This window comes from Epinephelus lanceolatus, chromosome 4 (genome assembly GCF_041903045.1).
Source record: "Epinephelus lanceolatus isolate andai-2023 chromosome 4, ASM4190304v1, whole genome shotgun sequence".
NCBI lineage: Eukaryota > Metazoa > Chordata > Actinopteri > Perciformes > Serranidae > Epinephelus > Epinephelus lanceolatus.
The window spans coordinates 41,656,883-41,683,143 of record NC_135737.1 but is presented as its reverse complement, the minus strand read 5'-3'; the positions used below and the strand labels follow the sequence as shown (position 1 = coordinate 41,683,143).

At 42.1% G+C, this 26,261-nt stretch overlaps 1 protein-coding gene across 1 annotated transcript in view; it reads left to right on the top strand.

Moving 5' to 3' along the window:
* The window catches only part of pik3cb (phosphatidylinositol-4,5-bisphosphate 3-kinase, catalytic subunit beta), a 69,993-nt gene that overhangs the window by 30,204 nt on the left and 13,528 nt on the right, over positions 1-26,261 (top strand). Inside the window, exons 3-13 of the mRNA XM_033631611.2 lie at positions 5,573-5,768; positions 8,036-8,264; positions 11,175-11,404; positions 15,206-15,385; positions 17,891-18,058; positions 21,518-21,607; positions 21,910-22,164; positions 22,325-22,421; positions 22,533-22,663; positions 23,836-23,886; positions 24,790-24,978. Of these exons, the coding sequence (XP_033487502.1) occupies positions 5,610-5,768; positions 8,036-8,264; positions 11,175-11,404; positions 15,206-15,385; positions 17,891-18,058; positions 21,518-21,607; positions 21,910-22,164; positions 22,325-22,421; positions 22,533-22,663; positions 23,836-23,886; positions 24,790-24,978 (1,779 nt within the window). The 5' untranslated portion in view covers positions 5,573-5,609. The remainder of the gene's footprint in view (positions 1-5,572; positions 5,769-8,035; positions 8,265-11,174; positions 11,405-15,205; positions 15,386-17,890; positions 18,059-21,517; positions 21,608-21,909; positions 22,165-22,324; positions 22,422-22,532; positions 22,664-23,835; positions 23,887-24,789; positions 24,979-26,261) is intronic.

The window sequence follows — 26,261 nt, the reverse complement described above, 5'->3', positions numbered from 1 at the left end:
TGGTTAACACAAGCGTCAGATATTTTCACGTGTGGTTCTACAAAATACGTTTGCAAAACCCCACTTGTGAACTTTGAAGGCTTTACGTTTCTTTAAAAAAGTGGTTTGCTAACAAGTGGCTAAATGAGAGTGCAGAACGTCATCACACTGAACACTGCTTTACAGCCTTGTAATGGCAACAGTGAAGTAACCTGAACTAGGGCCCGACCGATTTATCGGCAGAACAATTTAATCGGCCAGTTATAGCCATTAGAGAATAATCAGCAATTGGCCAAAAGTTGGCCGATTGACGCCGATGTTAACACTTATATTTTCATCACTAATAGGAATATGGTGTTAAACCATGTTAAATTGGCAATAATAAGAAGAACTCTGGTACTGTGAACATACATGTGAATGTCTTCATTCATATAGACTTTACATGATTATTTTATTTCCCAGAGGTTTACTGCCTTTTTGCACATCATATTTTTGATTTATTTTGTGTTCAAATTGTTCATATGGTGCTTGTTCCACACAATTTCTGATAATAAAAGTATTTGAAAATAGTAAAATGTTCTTCCTTCAATTTATATCTTTGTAACGAGTGTTTGAACTATATTTAAGCCATCAAAAGCAGGTATTTTGGTGGTTTTTAAATTGAAAAACATAAAAATTTAATCGGCTGATATATCGGTTATCAGATTTTTTTGTTGCATAATATCGGAATCAGCATCGGCCCCAAAAAGTCCATATTGGTCGGGCCCTAACCTTAACGTGGTGTAGTGTGTTTATAGCCTAATGTTAGCTTTTTACTTCTGGTGATTGCATTTATGCTTCAAAAAGTATGAAAAAAATTATAATAAATTAGAAAGGTAATCTCAAATCCAGTGGAAAAATCCCTTTGGTGGGGCGTCGTGGCTTAGTGGATAGAGCAGGCGCCCCATGTACAAGGCTGTTGCCGCAGCGGCCCGGGTTCGAGTCCAGCCTGTGGCCCTTTGCTACATGTCATACCCCCTCTCTCTCCCCCTTTCATGCTTGGCTGTCCTGTCTAATAAAGGCAAAATGCCCGAAGAAAAAAAATCCCTTTGGCTTTATGTCGAGGGACCACAGTGATGCTAACTTTCACATTGACCTGTTCAATGATCAATTAATCTGTATGAGTAATTTTTTTAAGAAAAAAGAGTCCAATTTTTCCAATTCCAGATTCTTAAATGTGAATATTTTCTGGTTTCTTAACTCCTCTATGACGGTAAAACTGAATATATTTGAGGGTTGTGGACAAAACAAGACATTTAAGGATGTTATCTTGGGCTTTGGGAAACACTGATTGACATTTTGCACCATTTTCTGACATTTTATAGACCAAACAGCCAATCGATTAATCAAGAAAATAATCCACAGATTGATCGACAGTGAAAATAATCGTTGGTTGCAGCCGTGAGAAAAGTAACAAATCCTCAATGTAAAATGTAACCAGAGAATCTTTGGCACATGTTTTTCGTTAAGTGACAATTAATCGAATTGAATCATTTCAACACAAATACACTGAAGAGTTTGGTTCTGAGAATCCAAAAAACAAATTTGTTGTTACACAGAAAGTTAAGCTGGACGGAGCCGTAGGAGCGTTCTCTCTTTTTAAAGAAACTTAAGCACACACACCATCCCACCTACACCTGCACACATACTGACACACTCTCACTGTGCTCGCCCAGAGGTGGAAACGCTGACTCAGACAGTCTGAGTATTGCCTGTATGTACGTCTCCATACTCATTTACAGGAGTACATTGTTTGTAGTGGGGAGGTGAAGAGGTTTTAGATCCTCTTTGTGAACTTTATTTTTAGCACAGTGTGGAGGAAGATGTGTCACAGGACCCTTAATCACCAGACATGACCTTTCATACAAACACACACACACACACACACACAGTATTTATGTTAGCCCTTCTTTTTTCAATCAGTCGCGCACAGAGACGCGTGGACACACACTCCATTGTGGAGAGCCTCACAGGCCTCTTACTGTCAGACAGAGGGAGCTTTAGAAAGAGATTGCTGAGTAACACCAGTGTTTAAATAACCATAAATGCATCTGGGCATGGAAGCCTTCACAACATGTCACTGTCGCTGGCTCAGAGGAACTACTTCCCTGACAAGCGGCGATTTGCCTCCTCTGTTTTATTGGAGCTTTGATTTTGTAGCTGTCTTGGCTGCAGTGTGTTTATATTGGACGTTATGTTGTTATGTTCTCATCTATTTTTGGAAGTAAATACCATTTTAACCAAACCAAACCAGTTTGCCTCTCAGGTATTCTTCCTTCTAATCTGTCAGCTCTCCTTTGATTCACCGACACACCACTTTCAAGTGCATTTACAGATAGTTAATCAGACACAGAGATTCAAAGATGTGAACAGATGCCAGCTTTTCATCCCAGGCAGCTGTATTTGAGTTTATGAAAGGAAAGAGGCGAGGGCACATTTGGAACAAGAAATGAACCTCCTCCATGACGAAAATTTAGACTCAAAATTGCAATTAAAGCATCGAATTATGGTTGTTTCTCTACTTGTTACATAAACACAAAATCTGCCTTCGTTTGCACAGAAAACAGGCAAAGCACATTTATGCGGGGTCATATTTCTGCAAATTCAAACACAAATAGTCATCAAAGTGCTCCCGGGAGCTATGGACTGGAGGCTCCATACTGGTACATTGTTTACTCGTGCTAATGCTGGCTAACTGGACGGATCCCTTCAGGCTCTTGTGTTTGTTGTCATATGAAACTCTCTCTTTCTCCCTGATCTTGCAAACCCACTTGTTCTCTTCTGATTCACCCGCTGAAACCTGACCTTGCAGCAGACCTCTGGCTGTCTGCCACCACATCCTCAATAACCCTGCTCACCTGTGTATACTATACCCTGTGTGTGTGTGTGCGGAAGAGAGAGGTAGAGACAGAGGCCGAGTGTGTCGGCATCGCAGCAGGATGAAACACTGCTCAAGCTGTCTGGTGTGAAAACGTCAGCCATATTTAATGAGACAAGTGTTTATGTGCAGAGACGTGCGTGCACATGGACTTGATCATCCATCACAGAGTGCCAGTGTTGTCAATGCGTCAGACAGACACGCTGCGTGTCATGTTACTTTTCATGTGTGTAACCGTGCACCTTTGTGACGTTTCAAGCCCGTCATCGTCTGCCCTCTGACTGGTTCCTTGTGTTGTTTTTGTGTATTGTGTCTGTGTCCTGAAGTTCAGCATTGTCTGTCTGTATGTAGAAGTTTTTTAGTCATTCCTGTGTAGTGTAATATGTTGTGTTTAAATGATTAGGCCTGCGTCAGCCCTTATCACATGCAGGAACTGCAAAGTCCCTTTAACAGATGTTCAAACTGTTTGAACAGCACACAGAAACACACACACACACACACACACACACACACACAAGATTGTTTCCATTTGCATGGCTGATAATGTTAAGTGTCTGGGATCGTGGCTCCAAATGCACAGCAGATATTGCAGCGTCCTCGGGCACGTGGCATAACAACGGCTCATCTGCTGGTTGCTCGGGCACTTAACTTAGAGGGGAAAGACCATTAGAGGCAATCAGGGTTGTCAGTTTTAATGGGCGGATCGAGACGAAATGGAGATGGACCCACAGCCTAGTGGAAGAGTTAATGTACTAGGCCACTTGAGGACTAGGGAATGAAAAAAAAAGGCAGGTGGAAGTGGTGTGACGGTACAGCTGTGGTTGAGGCACGAGCCCAAATGGAAACCAGGCTGTGGGCTGTTTTATACCAGCAGCTGGGAAGCCACTTACTGCAGCTCAGTGGAGCTCCCTGCACTTAACATGCATGTGTTTATGTGTCCCAGTGTGTGCGCTTGTTATTTGTCCTTGAAATGCATATTAACGCTGATACATTGCATGCACTGAATTTTGAGTCTTCTGCATGTCTCTTTTGGCAGACAGAAATAGCCTTTCTCAGCGAGTGCTGTTGAGCACATACAGAGGAACTGTGGCGGGCCAACCCCCTCCTGCCTTACTTGATAATTACCTTAGCAGCAGCCGCGCTATGTTTTGTGTGTGTGTGTGTGTGTGTTTAGGGACAGCGTACATGGTGTGTATGTATTTATGTGCACTTTTATGCATGCATTATCCATCTATAAGTGTGAGTGTTTTCTTTGTGTGTGAGTGTTCTCTGCCAGGGGGACCAGATTGTCCGATGAGGGGAGAGCAGGCTGACCTTTTGTTCTGTTTGCTTAGTGGGCATTCCTCTGAGCACTGGCCCTCGCCCAAGTTAAAGCCACTGGCCTCCTACCAGACTCAGCACAGGGCTGCCCCCACAGGGACACTGTGACACTGAATCATTTGCGCCTGTCAACTTGTTGTTAATGAAAAAGTTAATAGATATGAGCCCGGATGTGGGTGGGAAAAAAAAAGAAAAAGATCAGCACAGTGGTGGTTTGATCACTGGACTGTGACTGACAGCCGAGGCCAAGCATCACAAGATGAACAGTGTTTTTGAGCTTGAAAAGCCTTTAAAAATGTTTGCTACTTGCTTAAAACTATTTGTATTTTTTTCTCTATGAATTGATGTGATCTGGATTTGACATCTTGTAAACTCCGTGACTTAAACTCACAGCTATCTTAAGTGTTTAAACCACACTCCTATCAGTCCAAACAACTGAGTTTGCTTTGAGGAACGGCCTAATGGCTTTCAGGAATATACCACCCTGAGCTGTTTCCAGGGAAGTGTTATCATAACGTGTTTGTCTTTAGGCTGTTTATTGTGAATTATGATATCATTTTCTAACTGATGCTTTCTATTAGTTCTGAAATTGATATGTTGTCAGTTGTCTAACCCCACCTAACAGTCTCTGCTGGCACGAAGTTTTTAAAGGCTGGTTTGTCCTTATCCCAGAAGTCTTTAATCATAAGAATCCCGAATAAATCTCAATAGATGGGAAATAAATATTTTTTCAAAACTAACTTCACTAGCAAAATGACTATTTGTATACAAATTTCCCTCCACTTGTTACCTTGAATTTGTGATGAAGACTTTGTTTTTCTCACATTCCTCCACAGTGAACGAACAATCCAAAAAATGCAAACAATCTTCATGATGTGAAGTAAGCGGAAACAGCGTTAAACAACAGCAAAACTATATCAAAACATCCTTTTACAAACTCCAGCCGTAAAAGTCTCATTTATCCAGTCATGTGCTCAGTGTGCTCAGGAATGCTGCTTGTAGGTAGAAATGTTTTATAGTGTGATATTTTAGGGAAAATGCGTGTGTTTGGGAGGTGCTGAGCACACGACTGGAGAAATGAGATTCAAATTATACTGTACAAGTTGTGTGAGAGCTTGTAAATGGATGTTTTGATGCAGTTTTGCTGTTAAACGCGGCCCCCAATGACTCGAATTCATGAAGAATGTTCGCCTTTTTTGGATTCTTCGTTCACTATAGAGGCATGTGAGAGTAACAAAGCTGTCTTGACAAATTTAAGGTAACATGCAGTGAGTGATTTCGCGGTTGAAGTTTTCCTCTAAAACTGTAAATCTGAGTCTAAAATGTGTGGTTTGTTTCTCTCCTCTCTCCCTCCAGGTCCTTATGGTTGAGGTGGCGTGTGGTGCCCCTTGCCATGCCTCCTGCCATGACAGACCTCCTGGACATATGGGCGGCCCACTCGCCCCTGGCCGGCCACGCTCTGGACCAGATCACTGTGGACTTTCTGCTGCCCACTGGTATCTACATCCAGATGGACGTTCCACGCGAGGCCACCATTCAGCACATCAAACTGGTGAGCGGCACTACTAGGCTGGGTGACATCAGCCATATGTTGCTACAGATAATTAATAGACTCTAATAAAATCAACATTCGACACACTTCATAGAGATTAAAATTAAAATTGTGTATCCTGGCGTTATGTTATTGTCCTCACATGCCTCTTGGCCTATTGTTTAATTGACTAATAAAGGAAAAACACAGTCTGCAGCCCACGCAGATATTTACAAGTACACACACACACACACACACAGTCACACAGCTGGTCACTTAGACATTATCTAATACCTGTTTTGACAGAGGCGGCTGTTGCGGCTGGGCGGGTGTTTTTCGTTTGCAAGTAGCGATTACTCTCAGCATGCAAATAGCTCATGACACAGTTTGTTTAGTGGAGCAGAGGTCAGAAGTCACAGACTCGATGGGTCTTTGAGAAGTTGTGAAGGAAATGACTTACAGTGTTTGTAAAGTATGTAAAAGTTTGTGTTTGTGTGTGAAGGTGTCTGAAATGATCATCTTACTGTGTATGTGTCGGGGTAACGGCCCCCGCTGTGATTTGGCGTGACTTAGGTATTGATTTCAACTACACAAAGTGGCCAGAAAAATGGAAACACCTGTGTGATGCAAGGCAGTGAAATACTATAGCCCTGCAGTAACTACTTAACATGAGACTGAACTTTTTGGTGGTGTTTTTCTTTTAATTTAGTGTATTGAAAGTTGTTTTTATTACAATTCACCTTATGATATAATGTATTTCATCACAACAGCCTCAAAAACTTTGAGTTGAATCAGTTAAAATGATTAAAAATGATGTTAGTCAGTGTACAGTGTTATCTTGGCTGGCGTTTAGCATTCCTTTATGTTTCGATCGATGTAAGAAAACATGAGCTGCATTGATACACGGCCGCAAACATGTTTTCTCCAGACAGGCACTGTTAAATAAAGTCTGTGGAGGTTGTTCTGAATAGCAAAGAAACAAGTCAGTCTGTGTGTGTGTGTGTGTGTGTGTGTGTGTGTGTGTGTGTGTGTACATAACGTCTGCCTGACATTTTCTAGAAATCACTTCTGGCTTCATCAGCCCTGTAACGTGACCATAGATACAGACTGATTTCACTTTGTCTGACATTCCAAGAAACCATACGATGAGGGAGATTTCTGGCCATGTCCAGGCCTTTAAGTTAGTCGGACTAAATGTATGTATGCATACCCCGGCATAAAAGACATCTGTTGGCGCTCATGTGAGGGATTTTCACTCCCTGAGGGAAGCATGTACAGAATCAGTGAAAGCTCTGACAAATTATCTAACAGTGACGCAGGGAAGAGGAGAGTCCTCTGAGGCTGTTCTCATGAATGAAAGAAGGGGACAGATGTGAGGAGGCCAGGAGGCGTATGCAGGCAGACAGCTTAATACCAAACTCCTTATCAATTATCGAGAAGCCAAGAGGCTAATGAAGGACTGTGTTTCATTCATAGTGATAAAGACAAGATCAGATTTCCTAGAAAATAGACTATTAAAAAACGTTTTGTGGAGCTGGCAGTTATCATCGGAAAATCTCCATTTTCCGTTTATAACAACCTAAGACTGCTGTTTGAAAAACTGTCACTAATGTCGTGGCGATTATTATCTAAAGCAGGTTAATTCATTTCTAAGAACACTTAATAATCAAATTCCATATGCATTTTGCATGTGGTTTGACGAGAGTTGTGTTCAACGTGACATAAAATCACGAGTGTTCCTGGAGAAGAAAATATTTGCTGGGAGGGCAAATGTGTCCTGTTCCAGTGTGCTACAGCAGAGCTCCATAACCTCAGACAAACACTCTGAACCTGACACTCAACCCTGTGATCATGCTGTGGCTGCACAGGGACGTGAATCATGCCAGGATTGGCTAGTGGCACCTATTATTCACATCCTGATTGGCTGTGTCATGTTACCGTGAGTCATGTTTGTTCCTGATCATGAAACATACGCTCATGTCAATATATTACATCATAATGCTGTGTTGTTCTTATTAGCTTTGAGGCATTGGTTAAAAATTAATTAGTTTTACTGCTCAGCGTATTCATGGTTTAACTATTTCATGGGCGAAGAAGATGCTATACGCCTTGCTAAATCATCATCTCATATATACATGGCCATCAAGCCAAAACCAAGAGTGCTGTTTATTCCAGTTAATCTAAGTAGGCTTTTTTCATTTAGATTAATGGAGACAGTAAAAAACCTCCCTGTGGTTTTTTAGTGCAGACGCACTTAAGTGAAACCCCAATTTTCTTCTACCTCCCAGCTCTTATGGAAGCAGGCTCAGTCGTTCCCACTGTTTCCCTCCCTGGGCGAGATGGAGAGCCACATGTTCGAGTGTGTCAACCAGGCAGCGGTGCACGAAGAACTGGAGGATGAAACCCGCAGGCTGTGCGACGTTCGCCCTTTCCTGCCGGTCCTCAAGCTGGTGACGCGCAACTGCGGCCGAGCAGAGCGCCTGCTGGACTCTAAAATCGGCGTGCTCATTGGCAAGGGTAAGACGGTGACACTTTTAAGACTTAACCTCGATTTAAAGTGGCAGATTATCATACAAGCTCTCACACACATCACTCCCTCCCTCCCTCCCTCACTGATTGATTCATGCACTGTCCCTGTTTGACATTCACAATAAAGAAAGGCACTTAAGAGTTGGTAAGTGGGACAGTAAATCTTTCCCCACACACACACACACACCAGGCCATAAGCACCCCCCTCTCAGCTACTCAGCACATTCACCGCAGACATCAGACCTGAGGCCCATCTGCAGCTGGCTCCTATCAGTGGCCCCCGGTGTCTGATAGAGAAGCGTGAGGATTGACTGGACGTGTTCCTGACATGTCTTCCATCACCTGTCTCTTTGTGTTATCTCTGGTGAAGATTAGGGCTTTTAGGGGAGGAGAGGGGATCGATGAGTACTGTAGAGAGGCCCGGTACTTTAAGGTGACTGAACATTTTTTGAAACTAACAACAAATATTTATACACACATAGAGTCGGAGATTTTTCTGCAAATTTCCAGAAAATTTCCAAGGGACGTTAAGCTTGGAGATTTTAGGAATTCTTCACAATGTCAGTATAAAATTCATACCCTTTTTTAGGGAACATATTTTTGGGAACAATATACACAAAGCAATACTCGGTCTTCTGTCATGTTTTGGTGAAAATTGAACTGTAACAATGCACTCAGCAGAACACTCTCTCAGCACATGAACAGATAATTTCCCAGCATCCCACCCAATAGTAATTTAATATAAATAAACCCCTCAGCATGCACAGTGCATTCTGACATCACATGTGCGCCCAGGAGTTTGCTTTGGTGCATTGGTAAACAATAAACACAGTAAGAGAAGTTTTTATTAATCTGTTTCCATTTATTCTTTATTGTAAAATGTCAATTTTAAAAGAGCTCTTCACTTTAAACCAAGGGTGTCAAACTCATTTTACTTTATGGGCCACATACAGCCCAGTTTGATCTTAGATGGGCCGGATCCACCTCTACGTCACTTCCTCTCTTTGGTTCACTACCTCTCTTTGGTCCGCTGGATAGTCTGTTTGCATTTCCAACTGTAAGCGAACCGCGCCAGGGTTCACTTACAAGTGAACCAAGACCCCCAGTTTTGAAGCGGACCAGGGTTCCCTTGTTTGGTCCGCACCAGAGTTCGAATGAGCGTTCACACCACTCCAAAAGAACTGAACTATCCATGGAAGCGGACCAGGGTTCATTTAAAGCAGACCAAGTAGCGCCAGTGTGAATGCGTCCTCAGTCTGGTCATCTAGTGGGCTGGATTGGACCCTTTGGCGGGCCCATTCTGGTCCATGGGCCGTATGTTTGACACCCCTGCTTTAAACCATAAGTTTGCACACAGCTCACACCATCAACAAATTTTCAAAGTGCCTTTCCACATGAAATAACTTGCAAGCCTGCCAACTCAACACAATGCACATTTTGCATTGTATGTATTTGATAAATTAATGTATTACTTGTGCAAATTAATGGATTATGTCCACGTAGGACGTAGGAAGTAAATCCTGACTAGTACTCCCTTTATTTATATTTTATTCCCATAGTTTTTGTCAATTCTTCCTTGAATCTCACTAATTTTGCAACCTAATTCATGCATAAGAGGAAAAAAGACATTCTTGACACAAAAGATGTTAAGTTAGCCTTGTATATCAATATCATTTATCCCAGCAGTACAGAAGCTATTATCGTGGCAACAATAAGTTGATCGATAGAAATATTTGTTGGTTCCATCTTTTGTGACTGTTTGTCTCTTTTTGTCTCTAGACTGTTGGTCAAATTAAAAAAAGCAGTGTAATATATCTCCTCAGGCTGTGGGAAATTATAACGAGCATTTTTCACTTTGTCTGACATTTTAAAGACAAAGCGATTCATCGATTAATTAAGAAAATAATTGTAGGTTAATCAGTAATGAAAATGATTGTTTGTTGCAGCCCTACTTGCTTTTTTAATGTAGTCCCACAGTGACACACAGACACACACACAAACACACACATTCAGCCCTCTTCTGACTGAGATATCCAGGATTATGGAAGTCCTTAGCTCACAACAGACCTCCTCGGAGGAAGAAAGGCATAAGCGAGAGAGAAGGGGCTCTGAGTCTAATTGAAGGAGACTTAGACGATATTGATATTCTCCCCTCCTGGCTCCACTTTGGTCTGACATGATCTTTTAAAGGCTTTTGTCAGAGTAAAGTGGTGTTTTCAAAAAGGAACCCCACAGGCACGTCTGGATAGTCCCCCACACACACACACACACACTCGCACACACACACCTAAAGTCATGCAGAGCACAGTAACAAACTATTACACACTCACATGCCCAACCATGTTTTTTTCCTTTCCTCTCCAGAAACACAGTCACACGAAGCAGCTTGCACACTCACACAATGCAGCTAATGTGGTCCAGAGCCCTTCTTTGAATGCTGAGGGTCATATGAATGTTAAATGGCTTGAAATGTCAACATGTTGTTTTCATTACCAAGGGAGTATTGTGCAGGAGTCTTTTATAAAATAAGGAGACAAAAGCTCTACAGGGAGCCGAGAGATGAATATGATCAGACAAACAGTAGTTTATACCTCTGGGGATTTTTTTAACGTGTGAATATTCGGAGTCTCTGCTTTAATCCCACGAGAGAGTGCTGCTTGTAATCCCTTTTACACATTCAGCACCACAAGGTGCACATGTCTGGCATCAAGTGTTGCGCAGGTGTTTGTGCATTTTTAATGTCCACTAAAGCCATTCAGTCATGTTACCCTGGAATATACAGCTTCCTACTTGACAGCTCTTTGAACTTCACAGGCTTCATGTTCATGTAATGTAATCTGTCCACTGGTGTTAACTCCTAACATATCCTACTTTATATCCTTTCCGCACCACCACCAGGTCTCCATGAACTCGATGCCATAAATGACCAGGAGGTGAAGGACTTTCGCGGCAAGATGTTTCGTCTCAGTGAAGAGAGGATGCAGCGAGTCCAGATGATGACGTGCACAGAGTGGCTGCAGGCCTGCTTCTCCCCACAGCTGGAGCCCGCTGCAGGGACGGCCATCACTGATGGGGTCAACGACCGGCCGGCCGATCTTAAAGTCATCATCCACTTTGACCAGTCCCAGGTGAGAGTCTGTAGTCCAGTGCTGGACATGCTGAAAATGTTTAGCAGTGTATTTGTGGGTTTTTTTAAGGGCATAGATTAAGAGTCATCTTCAAAAACAAATAGACTTTTTGGTAATGTAAGGTGCAAACTACGCACAAAAAAACAGCCCTTGTCCGTAAACAAGGTCACCAGCATTACAGCCCAGTGTATTGTGTCCACATAGTTTTTTTATTACATTTTGTACCATAATTAATTCACCAGCTGGTAAAGGTTACAAAGTTACCATTGATGACTATTCAAACACAAACTCTATATTTGTTTTCAGTGAAACCAGTAGCGAGTACGTTAAGCCATTTCTTCCCCTTAAATTGTATCATTAATTTCTCCTTGATTCCATTCAAAGTGAAGTTTGCACAAATATCCTACATTAGAAAATCCCCCAAAACAAATTTTCATGAACATTTTATTGAAGCTCAAGCTCCTTTTACACTGCCAGATTTTCTGCAAATGTTGGGCCGTTTTGCCGGCAAGCTGCAAGCGTTTAGACACACAGAGCCGGATTGGCGAGTTGATCTGAGGTGCCCAATTTTCCACCTCGTAGGGTTGTCACATTGGCGGAATCTTTTTGGTCTAAAAAGAACGAGGTGCCCTTCCGCCAAGGGAGGGGCTGATATCAGGAAAGAGCTGATATCAGGAATTAGCGAGCCGCTAGTAGCAAGAGGGAAACACAATCCTGACAGACACTGTAAAGATGAGCAACTGGAGAGACAAGGAATTGCGCGCCCTCCTTGCCCTCGCAAACGAAGAGGCCATTAACCATCAGATGACGGGGACGGTGAAGGATGGGCCGACTTATGAAGGAATTTTTGCGAAGGACTGACCAGCCGTGGCTTCCCTCCCACATCACTGTTTACGTCACACACTGAGCTACACGTTTTGTTAGTTGCTCACGCCCCCCATTGCCCCGAAAAAGGCCATTCTGTATGAACAAAAGTAGGTAGGCGGCATTTTGCTGCACTCCCTGATTTTGTTTTTATACTGCCAATGCTGAAAGAAGACTGATTGGGCTTTCCTGCAAATTTGCACAATTCCTATTTAAAAAGGGCTTCAGTCTGATGATAATAATCTAGCTGCAATCTTGCCTCTCTTTTTAGTTGTAACAGCCTTTCAGGTTATCAGAGCTACTGAGAGTTTATAGCTGATTGAAATCATCATTATTTCCTCAACACATACACCCAATCCTGGAGAGACATACAATGCAATTGACCCCAGAATGGGTACCATGTAGTGTACTGGCATGGCCATCTAAAAAAAGTACTGGTCTTTTATGTTGGTACTACAGAGTATCAATTAACGTTAACACCATCAGCGCCAAATTCTAGCACCTAAAAGTGTATGTGGGTCTGGACGCTGGGTTTAGACAAGAGGCGGGAGTCCCGTGAAGCACCCCAGAGGCTAGAGGTCAGCAACGATGCTCCGCAGAGTCACTGGATTCATCTTCAGACTATAGGAAGAGCCCTGAAGCTGGGAAGCAGCCACTGAGCTCTGTGGTTGCTCTACTGACTTCTCAGCAAGCTAAAATTATTACTGCAGCGCCAATGTGCCGCGATAGGTTCAGCGTCTGGTCTTTTTTTTTTTTCTTTTCTACATTATTTTAGTAGCAGCTCAGTATATCACTGCTAGATAAGCAGACACACACACACACACAGGCAGACAGAGACAGAAGATTAGCTTTATGTGCTTATAAAAGAGCAGAGGAGCAGACTTGCTTTTTAGTCGACTGCATCACCCCCGCAGCTTGTTCAAAAATTACATTTTTGTTGTTACGGAGAAGGTTAAGTACAGAATAAAAGCACTGTTGGCAACTGGTGATGATTTACAGGTCCTGATATCAATATCAGTTCAACTGTGAACAGTACCCAACCCTAATCCTGCCTATTTCAAACATGCAGGATGATTGCTTGACCTAGAAACTTGCCGAAGGCTCTTCCTGTCCTTTTAGGAGGAGACACAGGAGTGTTTCTCTCTTTTCAATTCTTGATTTTTATATGGATTGCAGTGATGATAGGAAGATCATTGAGTCCGAAACATTTTAATTTAATGGTACATGAGTATAAGATATAAATATAGACCTTAGACCTTCTCTAAAGGCTCAGGGTTATTTAAGGTTATATCTGCTTGCCTAACAGAACATTGTACAAACACAATACACTCTTTAAAATGAATTAATTAGACATAATGGGTCCCTTTTATGTTTAATGATGTTAAGTTTTATCGTACGGTAAGTGGCACTCAGGAGGGATACGTCTTGGTAGAAAGCTGGCAGTTACTGAGAATGATGGCTAATTTATGTGTTTGTCTTTATTCATTTTAGTCATCATTTTTCCTAATGGAACTAGAGAAGACCAAAAACAAAAATCCACTGATGAGCCCATTAGCCGAACCCATAACATGCTGCCTGTACAACAACTCAGCATACATAATGAACTCAGAATAACAGTGTGACTTGCTGCACCACTACAGCACACAAAACCACCTTGTTTGAGTAGCAGAAGTAGCCATGTGACACCACCAGCGCAGGCACATGCACTGGAGCTCAGCCCCTTTCCCTGCTCACAGTTGGCAGCTCCACAACAGTCGTGTGACTGGAGCCCAACTAGCGAGTCATGTGACAACACTAAGTGGGTCAAAACCATCAGCGAAATTATGCCATCCTCCCGGACACACACACACACACATTAGCATGGCAGCTCAGGGGACCCGAGCGCTGATTAAAACGAACCTCACTTCTTTCTCTACGTCTCTGAACTCTCTGACTGTCTCCTGCCATCCGTCTTTCCCTTCGCTTCTGTTGTAGAAATAATGTTATCTAATTATGAAACAGATGGTCGTGTCCCTTCAGTCTTGTGTACATCAGCTTTGATCAACATCACATACACAAAGACAGGCCATCTGTGCCACTGCGCTCAGGTGGACACTGGCAGGAAGTCTTATTTGGGCAGTCAGACACAATAAGCCACATTAGAGACAGGAAGTGCGCTAGTGTGGTTTATTGTTCTAAGGTGAATATGAGCAAGGTTCAGTGTGAGCCCTGCTTTTAGTGATGTAATTAAGATAATGTAATTCAATATTTAACTCCAGTCTACTTCTCTTAATCCCTCACTGCGTTATCATCCAAATCTTATCAAACTTCAGCCTCTAAATAATGTCCAAAAAGTCACTAAGCCATTTTTTGTTGATAATTATTAAAAGGTGACATTTTTATTGAACCTCCAGGAAATTATAATTCCATCATCAGGTATCAGGTCAGCACTGAGCTATAAATAGGATGAGCAGGGAGCCTCTTTGTGGCATATTAGAGTGGCTGTGGCAATGTGTGGAGGGCTCACATCACATGCATGTTCATGAATTTAGCTGCAGCGTGAGTTCATTCAGCCACGAACGCACACACATGTCCAAGGGAACACTTGTGTATGAACTCAGTGACCGTCTCTTTGCACAGAGTGTGAATGATCTGTCTGTACAGGACTGTATGTTCAACCCTGTCTGCTCATATCCACCAATCTACCTCCTTTCTTTTTCTGTACTTATCTTATCATATCTATAAGCAGCTGTGCATGGCTGTACGTAAAAAGCAATGGAGATCATGTTTTACTATCTTACATGATCCAAGGCCGCCAGCAGGTCTTTTTTTGACATCCTGCAGACCAGATTTGACCAAAAGCACACACAAATGTTATTTCACAAGGGTTACAGTTTGAGCCTCGAGCACTAGCAGTCATTCTCTTTGTCTCTGTTCACTCCCTCCCTCGTCTTGCAGGACTCAGCCAGTCTGAAGGTGCCATCATCCTGCACCCCCTCTGAGCTGATGGAGCTGGCTTTAAAGAAGTGGCTGACCACCCACGGGCCTGAGGAGGAGGCATGGCGGGGTCAGTACATCCTGAGGGTCAGTCACTGTCTGGAGTTTCTCTGCGGGGACCAGCCCCTGATTCAGTACAAGGTGAGTGGCTACACAGTCAGTTGTCTGTCCGTGACACAAATCCTGATTTGTACGTGTCACCTATTGTGTCAATATCATGTCAAGAACCAGCAGACATGGTCCTCATAAAAAGCAATGAGTTTTTTTTTTATTGTTTTATTCTAAATATCCCCAGCCTGGTTATCACAGCTGCTGTAGTTCTGAGGAAGTCATGTATTGTTATATTAGTGTGACGATTGCAGCACAAAGCCTGTTTTATGACTCCAGGAAGAGGCGCCGTCAGCTCTGACTGGAAGAACAAAAGTTTAGATATAAATTGAAATGAATAGGCTGATGGCTCAATAATATTTTTGGAGCACTGCAGATGATGGACTGTGTGTTAACAGTTGTGTAACTTGTTCTCAACTGTTTAGAAAAGACTCAGGCAACCAAACTTTACGTCTGCATCAGGCACTTAAAGAATTCCTCAGCCCACTCATGCCAAATGCTGGCACATAACTTTTTCATTAACTTGCTGCACATGGTGCAACAAAACTTGGTAAAGTCATTCACTTTTGTATGCAGCATATTAAACATATAAGTTATCTGTCCAGTTTCAGTTGTGATAGAAAGAGCTGTTATTTACTGTTGAGAGCAGGATATCGCACAAAGAAGGCACCGAGCACAAAAGGCACCAAGATTACAATTTTCTGCAGGAAGCACTGGTGATGAATGGGTCAGAGGAGGTAAAGCACACATTAGCATGCTGGAAAGAGAGTGTTGTAAGCAGAGATATGTAAATCAAGTTGCATAGACAGGTTAACATTAGCATACAAACAAAAGGAAGATGTTTAATGGCAACAGCCATAGGGACAAATGCTGAGATTCTGATTAGGAGAGAATAAATGATTGGTAGCAGAATGATATATTTGAAAGTTGGTGCATTTCTTACAGGAATACTTCACCCCCCGCCATATGTATATCAATTACTCACCCGTGTTACCATGAATTTGTGAAGAAAAGTTTGTTTTTTGAACAAAGAATCCAAATATGGAGAAAATTCTTGATGAACTGAATTAAAAGGGGAACATTTTTGAACAACAGCAAAGCTATATCAAAACATATGTATACAAACCTTCACATAACATGTTTATAGGGTGGCTGCAGGTCCTTATAAAGTCTCAAAATGTCTTAAATTCTGATTGAATGGGTCTTAAAACAAGAAAAAATCACATCACTGATACAATTTTTGGTTTTGGTGCTGTGGGAAACACTATTTGACTTCGACACAACATCTGTACGTGCGCAATGCCCCTATTTTTGCCCCCTTTATGCACTTAGATCACGTAATGAGTATGTGTCATTAAACTAGGACCTTGCAGGCTATGAAAAATGGGAAAATGCAAGTGAAAGGAGAAAAAGATTAAAAGAATAACAACTATTACTCATGGCAATTAAAGCCAGTGCCCGGAAATATTTACGAAGCAAACTGAACCATATGTCATGTTTTCGCTTTTGGTGTATATTTCCATCACAAGTTTAGTCTTAAATCTCATTTAAAGTGGTATAAAAAAGGTCTTAAAAAGTCTTAACATGTTTATAGTCTCAAGTCTCATTTGTCAATTTGTATGCTCAGTACTTTCCAAACAGACAGCCCTTTTCTGAATGGGAGCTGAACAGAAAGTGAAAGGTATCCATGCTCTCTTCCAAGCCAGACTCCATTGACAAAAACAGTAATTTTTACTCCACTGAGCACAGGAGCTGCTGGTCTACCACTACCTTGATCAGAAGTTAGTTTGTGTTGTCATGTGACTTCAGTGAATCCGAACTAACCCTTTAAAGCACCGAAGTCACACAATGAGACAAATAAACTAACTGATCGAGGCAGCAGTAGACCAGCAAGCTCTAGTGTTGGAAGCAGTAAAATTACTGCTTTTGTCAATGGAGTCTGGCGTTAAAGAGAGCATAGATTAAGTATTACCTTATCTTCACTTCCCTGTCGGACAGGGCCATCTGTTTGGGAAGTACCTAGCATACCTCTGTGAAGTCCAAGAGGCCTTTATTATCAGACAGGTTGTCATGAAAACATAGCATTGAGGCTGTGTTTTGCAGCCAAAGTAAATGTGTGTGTATCTGACATTCAGCTAGCTTAATTTGGTTACATGTCTTTTTTGTTTGTGTGTTTTTACCATAAGATTTGAATCAACTACAAGACCAAAGAGTTTGAAAAGGGATGGGTTCTTGTCTGTGTGCACCCTTGCATGTTAATTTGAAGTCTGCTGACAAGCTGTGCATAAATTATACTTGTTATGGCTTGTTAACTTCTCTGCCCTAGAAGTACTTAAGCTGATTCTTTCTGTGAAACAACCTTTATTTCTAATACAGCAATGCCTCTGCACACTTGACTGTGAATGTTTGTGCCTCACAAACAACATGAAAGTTCAACTTTAACACACAGTACAACCTTAAAACAGATCTAGGTTTTTTGTGTGTTAGCTTAAATATGCACATACTTAAAAAATATGTCCTGTCCGGTCTTGTTTGCAGTATATCCGCACGTGCATGCAATCCAAGGAGCCTCCGCACCTCACCCTGGTCCACACCAGCACCGTCAAGAGCTTGTTTGACAAGGAGATCTCGACCATCGGAGCTGTGGTTTCCCGCAAGTCCTCCAACCCACCTTTACCACTACCTCCCAAGAGAAGGGTTCCCACGGTTAGTCCGGTTATGTAAGAATGACTGTACTTCTCACTTCTGTGGTGTGGTGATCTTTTTATGTCTATTCAACATCTGCGGATGATTTCAGAGAAACAGAAGTCTTTATGGGGTAAAGTGAAGTCAGACGAATGATGTCGTTTCTGCTTGATTTTTTTAAGGTGCTGTATGTAAGTTGAATTTGATTGGTGATTTTCTGACTTCATTAGGACTAAAACTGAGGCTGTGATGCACACATGAAAATATTGTCATGCACTCTAGATAACAATCACTTAATATCCGCCAGCACTTACTGAGTAATGTCCTTGTTTCACCAAAATAGTAAAAGCCCCACAGATGATTGATTCACCTGCGCTGAGCGAGGCAGGTGTGGAGGTTTACCAAGTAAACATGTACTTGGCAGCTGTCGCCTGTCTTTTTATGATGCAGTGTTCCTGAGTGCGTCGGAGCAAGCCTGCACTCACTGCCCTGCCAGCGTTCGCCACGTTGTCAGAAAACATCACTGGCTTCTGGCTGCTGCTGCCAGGTGCACAGTGACATCACTCCTCGATGTGTGCATCCACATTTTAAATGTCAGGTTGAATTGAATTGGCCTTCGTTAGCGAGTCTCCTGGGGATTTTAATTGCCTGATGCCACGCTGACTGCTGAGGCCTGCTGGTGTGTGTGGTTTGGGGAGTCTGAAAATCACAGATGTGAATCATTATGAAACTTAATATATCACATATAATCATAACTTTAGTAAAACAGTTGTTTCCTAACTTACTGCTCACACCCGATGATTAAACGCTGTTGTTAGTTTACAGTAAAAACAGCCGCCAGTTTCACTTCACTTCCACATTTTTCTTGTGAGTACATTTAAACTGACTGGACAGTATGACTTAAAGTGTCACAATCATTGTGTATCATGGTTTATGATAATTGTAGGACTGCTGAGAAAAAAAAAAAGATAAATATATATAGTTTAATACAGTCATGGTCATACTTGCGTTTGGCCATGTCATTGAGCTAGTTTGCTGTCTCTGTCAAGTAGCTGTCTGTAATTTACACACATTTACAACAGGAAATGACACTTCAAAATAAAAGCTCTGTGCCGGAAATTCACTCTACTTCATAATAAAGTGTGTTTTTTACAAACTTGACACATTCGCAAATCACTTGTGGTCCATACAAAAGTGACTTGTGACCCACCAGTTTGGAGCCACTGCCCCTCAGAGCTCTGGATAAATGAAAATTGTGCACAGATGAGGAGTTAGGGCTGACACTAATAACTTTTTTTATTTTATTAATCAGTCCGTTAGTCTGTAAAACGTCCAAAAATTACAGAAGAATCCAACTTCATGCCCTTACTTGTCTTGTTTTGTCGGACGAAACTCAGAGATATTCAATACTACCCCAGACAACTAACATTTTTTAAAAATTTAATTTATTTATTATTTTTCACCTTTATGTGACAGTCAGGGTACAGGGTGCCCCCATTTTCTGATGTGCTTGATCTAACCATTAATCATCATCAAAATTGTTGCCAAATATTTTCTTTCAAAGGACTAACTCAGCTTTCGCTTTCTGTAACCTTAGATTCTATAAAATGATGCATGCAGCTACCATGACATCACCCATTGGTTTGTGGATATCTGTTCTGAAGCCTTGGGTTTTGCATTTTGGATGTCGCCATCTTGGATTTTTGGAGCCAGAAGTGACCATATTTGGATGAAAGGGGGGAGCTAACCCTGATGCTAGCTGCTAGCTTGGTTAGCAGGGTGTATTTCCAGCCTATGGTTACTGGTGGTAATGCTAATGTTAATTTTTCTAGCAAAAAAACAGGCATAAAACCACCTTTTGGCCGATGATCGACAGGACAGACAAGTGTGAAAGGGGGAGAGAGGGGGAGTGACATACAGGAAATGGCCACAGGCTGGAGTTGAACCCCAGCCCCTGCGGCAACAGCCTTGTACATGGGGCGCCTGCTCTATCCACTAAGCCACCGACGCCCCAAAACAACACGTACTTACTGGAAAACTTACATCAGACTCCTTAGAGAGTCTTTTTGTTACAATTTACTGTGATTACCTGAACCATGCACTAAAATAGCGACAGCAACAGCGATGCCTACACCCTGTGAATCTGAGTTTACGTCATGGTTATGTTACCTAACCAACTTTGTCACCACCTTTCAGCCCCAGTGGTTGCGGCCTTTTGTGTAACCCCTCTTGCTCAGTTTTGTTCTCATCAACACAGAAATGTTTGAAATACACATTTTTCTTTCCACATCACACTAAAAATCTATTATTGAAGCCTCCATCACCTCCTGACTCAGACTGCTGTAACACCACCCTGCCTTCTCTGGTGATTATCTTCTGTTTACAGCTCACGTGCCAAAGTGTCAACTGGAATTAAAAAGCAAGATCGTGCTTAACCACTTCTGGTATCCCTGTAGATGTAGACTTCCTAGTGATCTTAGAATAGATTAGAAATTTTACAGATAACTTTTTAAAGCCATCTGGGCCTTGCTCTCCAGCTTTCCCTTCTGTTTCTGAGCTTCTCGGATGGTTTTGTTCCAAGATCTATGTTTAGACACAAAGATGAAAGAGCCTCTGCTGTTTGGATTCCTGCTACACAGAATGGATTGCTTAAGGAGACCAGAGCCACAGATGCTGTTCTTGATTTAAAATCGCTCATTTTAAAGTATCTTGTCTTGTGATTTGTCAATTATTTGGCAGTTTTGGCTGTCTGGACTTAACTGTGTATGTCTAATGATGTATTTATCTGTTATTTAGTTAAGCACTTTGCTTTAAGTGCTGTACAAATAAAGCGTGAAGCAGTGCAATGCAATGGAGGCAGATTGGAGGACACAGACGCGGACAGAGATTCTGGTCAGACTGTAATAAACTTACCATGTAAATGCGGCTCTCTGTGACAGGAAGTGAGACTTATTTTCAGGAAAGGAACTTGTTATTGGATGCTGCTGTACTGTAAGAAACTTGACTGCCTTTTGGTCTAAAAAAGCAAGAGAAGAGAACAGAAGGACGGGGTGTTTGTGTGAGGAGACAGTACGTGGAGTTCTGCCTGTAATAGTAGGGGCAAACACAAATGTAGTCTCTTATCTGACAAGAGGCAAATTACACACACCGTCACGCTCACACAAACATTGAAACACATCAACACACGTATCCACACACAACGGCAGAGGCAGCAAACAGCAGGAAGTGTGCTAGTTAGTCATGTTCATAGACTCTAGGTGTCATGTGATGCTGTTTTTCCTGCTGACTGCTGACCCTCACAAATCCACTTGGCTTGACATCAGAATGACCTGCCTGACCTCCCACATTGTTTTTAATGTGCGTGTGCAGGGAATTGATGGGTGTGAAGAAGCGCTGTGTAGGAGTACATATTTTTGCAGTACATTATGCTAATACTGCACACTCATAGCAAGTCTTTCTCTTCTCACCTTCCCTCTGCAGCAAGTACAGACGTGTGTGTGGGACGTGTCTATCCCGTTTAAGATAGTCCTGGTGAATGGCAGCAAGGTGAACGCAGAGGAGACTGCCAAGGTAAACTCTTGTCATTTGTATTCCTGTTAATATGTCACTGCACACACAAAGCCTGCCAGGACAGATGTGCAATGTCAGTTTCACAGTTTCACATTGACAGAAGTTACACACACCTGAAACTAATGTCACCTGGGTCATGAGAGGGTTTTATCGCATGTTGTGACTCTTTTCATGAGGCTGAGACCCAAAGCGAGTTGGACTGGACAAAAGGTTAAAGCAGGCTAGCTTGTAAATGAATATTAAGTTTAATGTAAGATGTAAAATGATGCTATACACTCACTGCTCCCCTCCCGCCCACCCAGGTCCAGGTGAGGGCCGGACTCTTTCACGGCACGGAGCTCCTGTGCAAGCCGGCGGTGAGCAGCGAAAGTTGTGGACGCTCAGACCACACATGGAAGGACAGCACGCTGGAGTTTGACATCTCCGTCTGCGACCTGCCGCGCATGACCCGCCTCTGCTTTGCCATCTACGCCGTCATGGATAAGGTCAAGAAGCAAAAGTCCACCAAAAATGCTCACATAAACAAGTACCAGACCATCCGCAAAGCAGGGAAAGTGGTAAGAAACAGGCTTGTATGTACGCTGTCAGCACTTTACAGTGGATCAGATAAAGGCTAAAAAGTAATAAAAGCTTCCTCAGTGTCCACACATGTGCACCATCTTCATTACATCATTGACTAGTGATCAATTTCACGTTTTTTCTCTCTGTGTGGTCCAGCACTACCCTATAGCTTGGGTCAACACCATGGTGTTTGACTACAAAGGCCAGCTGAAGACCGGAGACATCATCCTGCACTGCTGGTCTTCCTTTCCTGGTAATCCATTATATCTACTACTATAATTGAACCTGGGTTACATGAACAGTTGCCATCATTCAGTAAATGTGTGTCATTTCATAGAAGTCTCTGTGTGTGTCTCTTATCCAGATGAACTTGAAGAGATGCTGAACCCCATAGGAACCATTCAGACCAACCCCTACACTGAGAACGCTACAGCGCTGCACATCCACTTCCCAGACTACTCGTCACACCCGATCATCTTCCCTCCCTTTGACAAGGTCAGACAGCTGTCAGTTGTACCATAGAAACATACATTTTTGCCAGCGTTTGGATCACAGACTGTAGACAATAATGGTCATAGCCACTTTGACGTCAACCATTGGTGCGTGGACTCGCGTTTAGCATTTTGCCCTCACCATCTTGGATTTTCGGAGCGAGAAGTGACCATACTTGGACAAGATGGTGGCGCTAACCCTAACTCTATGTGCTAGCTCGGTTAGCATGGTGCATTTACAAGTCTATGGTTAGCTGACATATGCTAATGCTAATTTTTGCGAGTTAAAAACAGTGAAAGTCTAAGTAAAAGTGAATTTTATTTACCCCAAAAAACAGAACATTGGGCACCTTAAAGGGTCTTTTAGTACAATCAAATGCTGAACAAGACTTTTTAAGTTGACCAAAATGTTACAGTCAACTTTCATGAACTGAAAACAACACTGGAATCCTACTTGTACTCTATGAATCTGAGGTCACGTCATGGTTACATTACCCAACCAATGTTGTCACCGTGGTTGCAACTTATCAACGGACAGCACTTACTTGTCACTCAAAGTAGCTATGGGTGCTAGCTTTAATTATACATAACTCTAAGCCTTAATCACATTTAATAGGGGAGCTATATAAAAATTCACCCCCGCGTAAAGTTGTCATATATGTTTAAATTAGCTAGAGAGACCAAAGTGTTTTTTGTACCAGGCTGTAAACATGTTTATTTCTGCTGTAAAGTTGGGTATTTTAACATGGGGGTCTAAAGGGATTGACTGGCTTCTGGAGCCAGCCTCAAGTGGCCATTTGAGGAACTGCAATTTGGCACCTCTGCTTCATTTTTCAGCCCCGGAGGTTGCAGCTTGATTTGGATGTACTGACAAGCTTAAATATGATTCATTTCTGCTGTCATACACTCAAACATGTCAAGGCTGCTATGATTGTGCCACACTCAGACTATGTCTGGACTCACACAATCAAAAGAGACCTCTGTGGCCTCTTTTTAAAGAATAGACTGCAGTTGAATTTGTCACGGCAGCGCCTTAGTGCTCTTCATAATGGTACATAGTGATTATGATGAAGTGGTGGCTGTTAGCATGAGAGGATCAGGATGTGCTCGGCCTGCCTGATGCGCTCTATCAGTGTGTGCGTTCACTCACTTGGTGCTCACTTACGTTTTTTGCAGATACTGGAAAAAGCTGCAGAGATCGCCAGAGCAAGTGACTGTGCACCCATGGTGAGTTCATGTACAGTGGGATGTAATTACGTGGACGTGCCTATTTGAGTGCATTCAGAATAAATACAATGGCCGACCAGGTGAAAAGAAAGTGACACATTTGTGTTATGTTGGCCTGCAACAAATGCTGCATTATTTCTGTCTCTCCCCCTCTCACACACACACACACACACACACACACACACTCTCTCAACAGACACACACAGTCGGTATAGTATAATCTCACACTGCTAGTTTCCTTGGAAACCCATTGTTATCACTTTGGCAGGGTGTAGCTGCAAAAATGTTTCAATCCCCTTCAAAACTCAAGTCTCTAATCAGATTACTTGTACGTTTTCCTGTCTTACCGCCCCTCGACTAAAAACCCACTCCTGGGCGTGTTACAGCCGGTTACATAACCCTGTGTTATGTAGAGGGCAAGCCTGAACGCACCCCTTTAGTGTGTGTTACACTATGGATCAGCACTGACCACAGCCTCGTGTTAATTTTTTTTTTACTGTGTGTCAGTTTGTTCATCAGTTTATAAATACACACGGCCCCTCTATTATTCTTCTGTTATCAAAATTAAATCTGCCATCTCTTTTATTTAAGCATATCATTACTCAGTTTGATTTGGCTGTTGCATTGTGTCAACTTTTAAATCAGACAGTATAAAGCTTTCTTTAATCAGAGACAATGTTAGTCCTTGGTTTCATGGTATAGATGAGTTGTATTCAAGGCAGCTGATGTACAAACTGCAGGATGCTTTGATACATGTCTGCCATCTTGTGGCTCTTTACAGTCACTGCTCCTCTTCCAATTTTCCTTGACCATCCTCTCACACTTTCTCTTCTTCACCTCATTCATCCTCTCCCTCTCTAACTCCCCCACCAACCATTCTTCCCTCCTCATTATCTCTCTCAGGGTCGTGGGGGTAAAAAGTTCCACATAGAGCTGAAGGAGATCATGGAGCGTGACCCGCTGTCTCAGCTGTGTGAAAACGAGAAGGATTTGATCTGGACACTACGCTACGACTGCAGAGAGAACTTCCCTCAGTCGCTGCCCAAGCTGCTACTCTCCGTCAAGTGGAGCAAACATGAGGACATGGCCCAGGTGAGCCAGCGTGTCCACATGCATTTACTGGGACGAAGTCAGTACTTTTCAATGTAAAATGCATCAATGAAAGTAGTCAGAGAAAGCAGTTTCATGGTTTTTAACATTTTTACAAGCTAAAAACACACCCATGGCTCACAACTGTGTACTTTGGATCTGAGTGACATTATCTGTATGAGGACAGAGCTCGTGAGTTTATAGTTTAGTCACTTCACTCCATGCAAATTTGAGCTTTTATGTCAAAATGATTGTAATGAATTAATTTTAGAAGACAAACGTTCTATTTTGATACTGTTCTGTAGTCTAGCCTGGACATAAAAGTCCACGTACTATTAACCTAACATGTACCGGTCTCAGCTCTAAATATTGTTTTTGGTTTGGACAGCATTTTTTGCAAAAACCGGTGCCATTATTTTATTCAATGTTACCAGTGATGGTTATACTGTACATCCATCTTTGAGAACGGAATAGTTCCATTGCATTTAAACATCTGAAACTGACAAAAAAACTTCCCTCACTATCAAATTTTACTTAATCAGCCTTTGAATAAATAATATTTCAAATATTGTCCAGAACCAAAATCAACTTTCTTCACATGAATTTGCACACCTTTTTTATGACTTAAGTTTATAGAAGTTTTAATTTTTCAACGACACCAAACCACCTCAACAGGTAAAAAAAAAATAATTAAAAAACACTAGGCAGAAAAGAAATAATAAATAAAATAAGTTAGGATTGACTTATAGAAAAAATAGAAGCAAATAAACTTCTTTTTTTTTTTTTTCCAAGATATTTTTTGGGGCATTTTGCCTTTAATCGATAGGACAGTCAAGCATGAAAGTAGGAGAGAGAGAGGGGGAGTGACATGCAGCAAAGGGCCACATGCTGGAGTCGAACCTGGGCTGCGGCAACAGCCTTGTACATGGGGCGCCTGCTCTTCCCACTAAGCCACCGACGCCCCAGAAGCAAATAAACCTTAATGATGATAAACAATAAACTGAGGTAAATCAAAATAACAGTATTAACATGACATCTAAGTAAACTTAACATACATAACATATCAATATATGCACACTATGTATGTTATGAGCCTGGTACTTAGCAAACTCAAAATCACTCCCCCTATACTCAGACAAGTGTGTTCACTGCCCCCTGTAGTGAGTGGACCCTTAGAAAGATTCCCCATTTATTGTTATATTTTTCTACCTCATTTATTAGACTATAGGATATTCTCTCAGAAGCTCCACCTTGCCCATTTCTGAGATCCATTCTTTAAAATAATA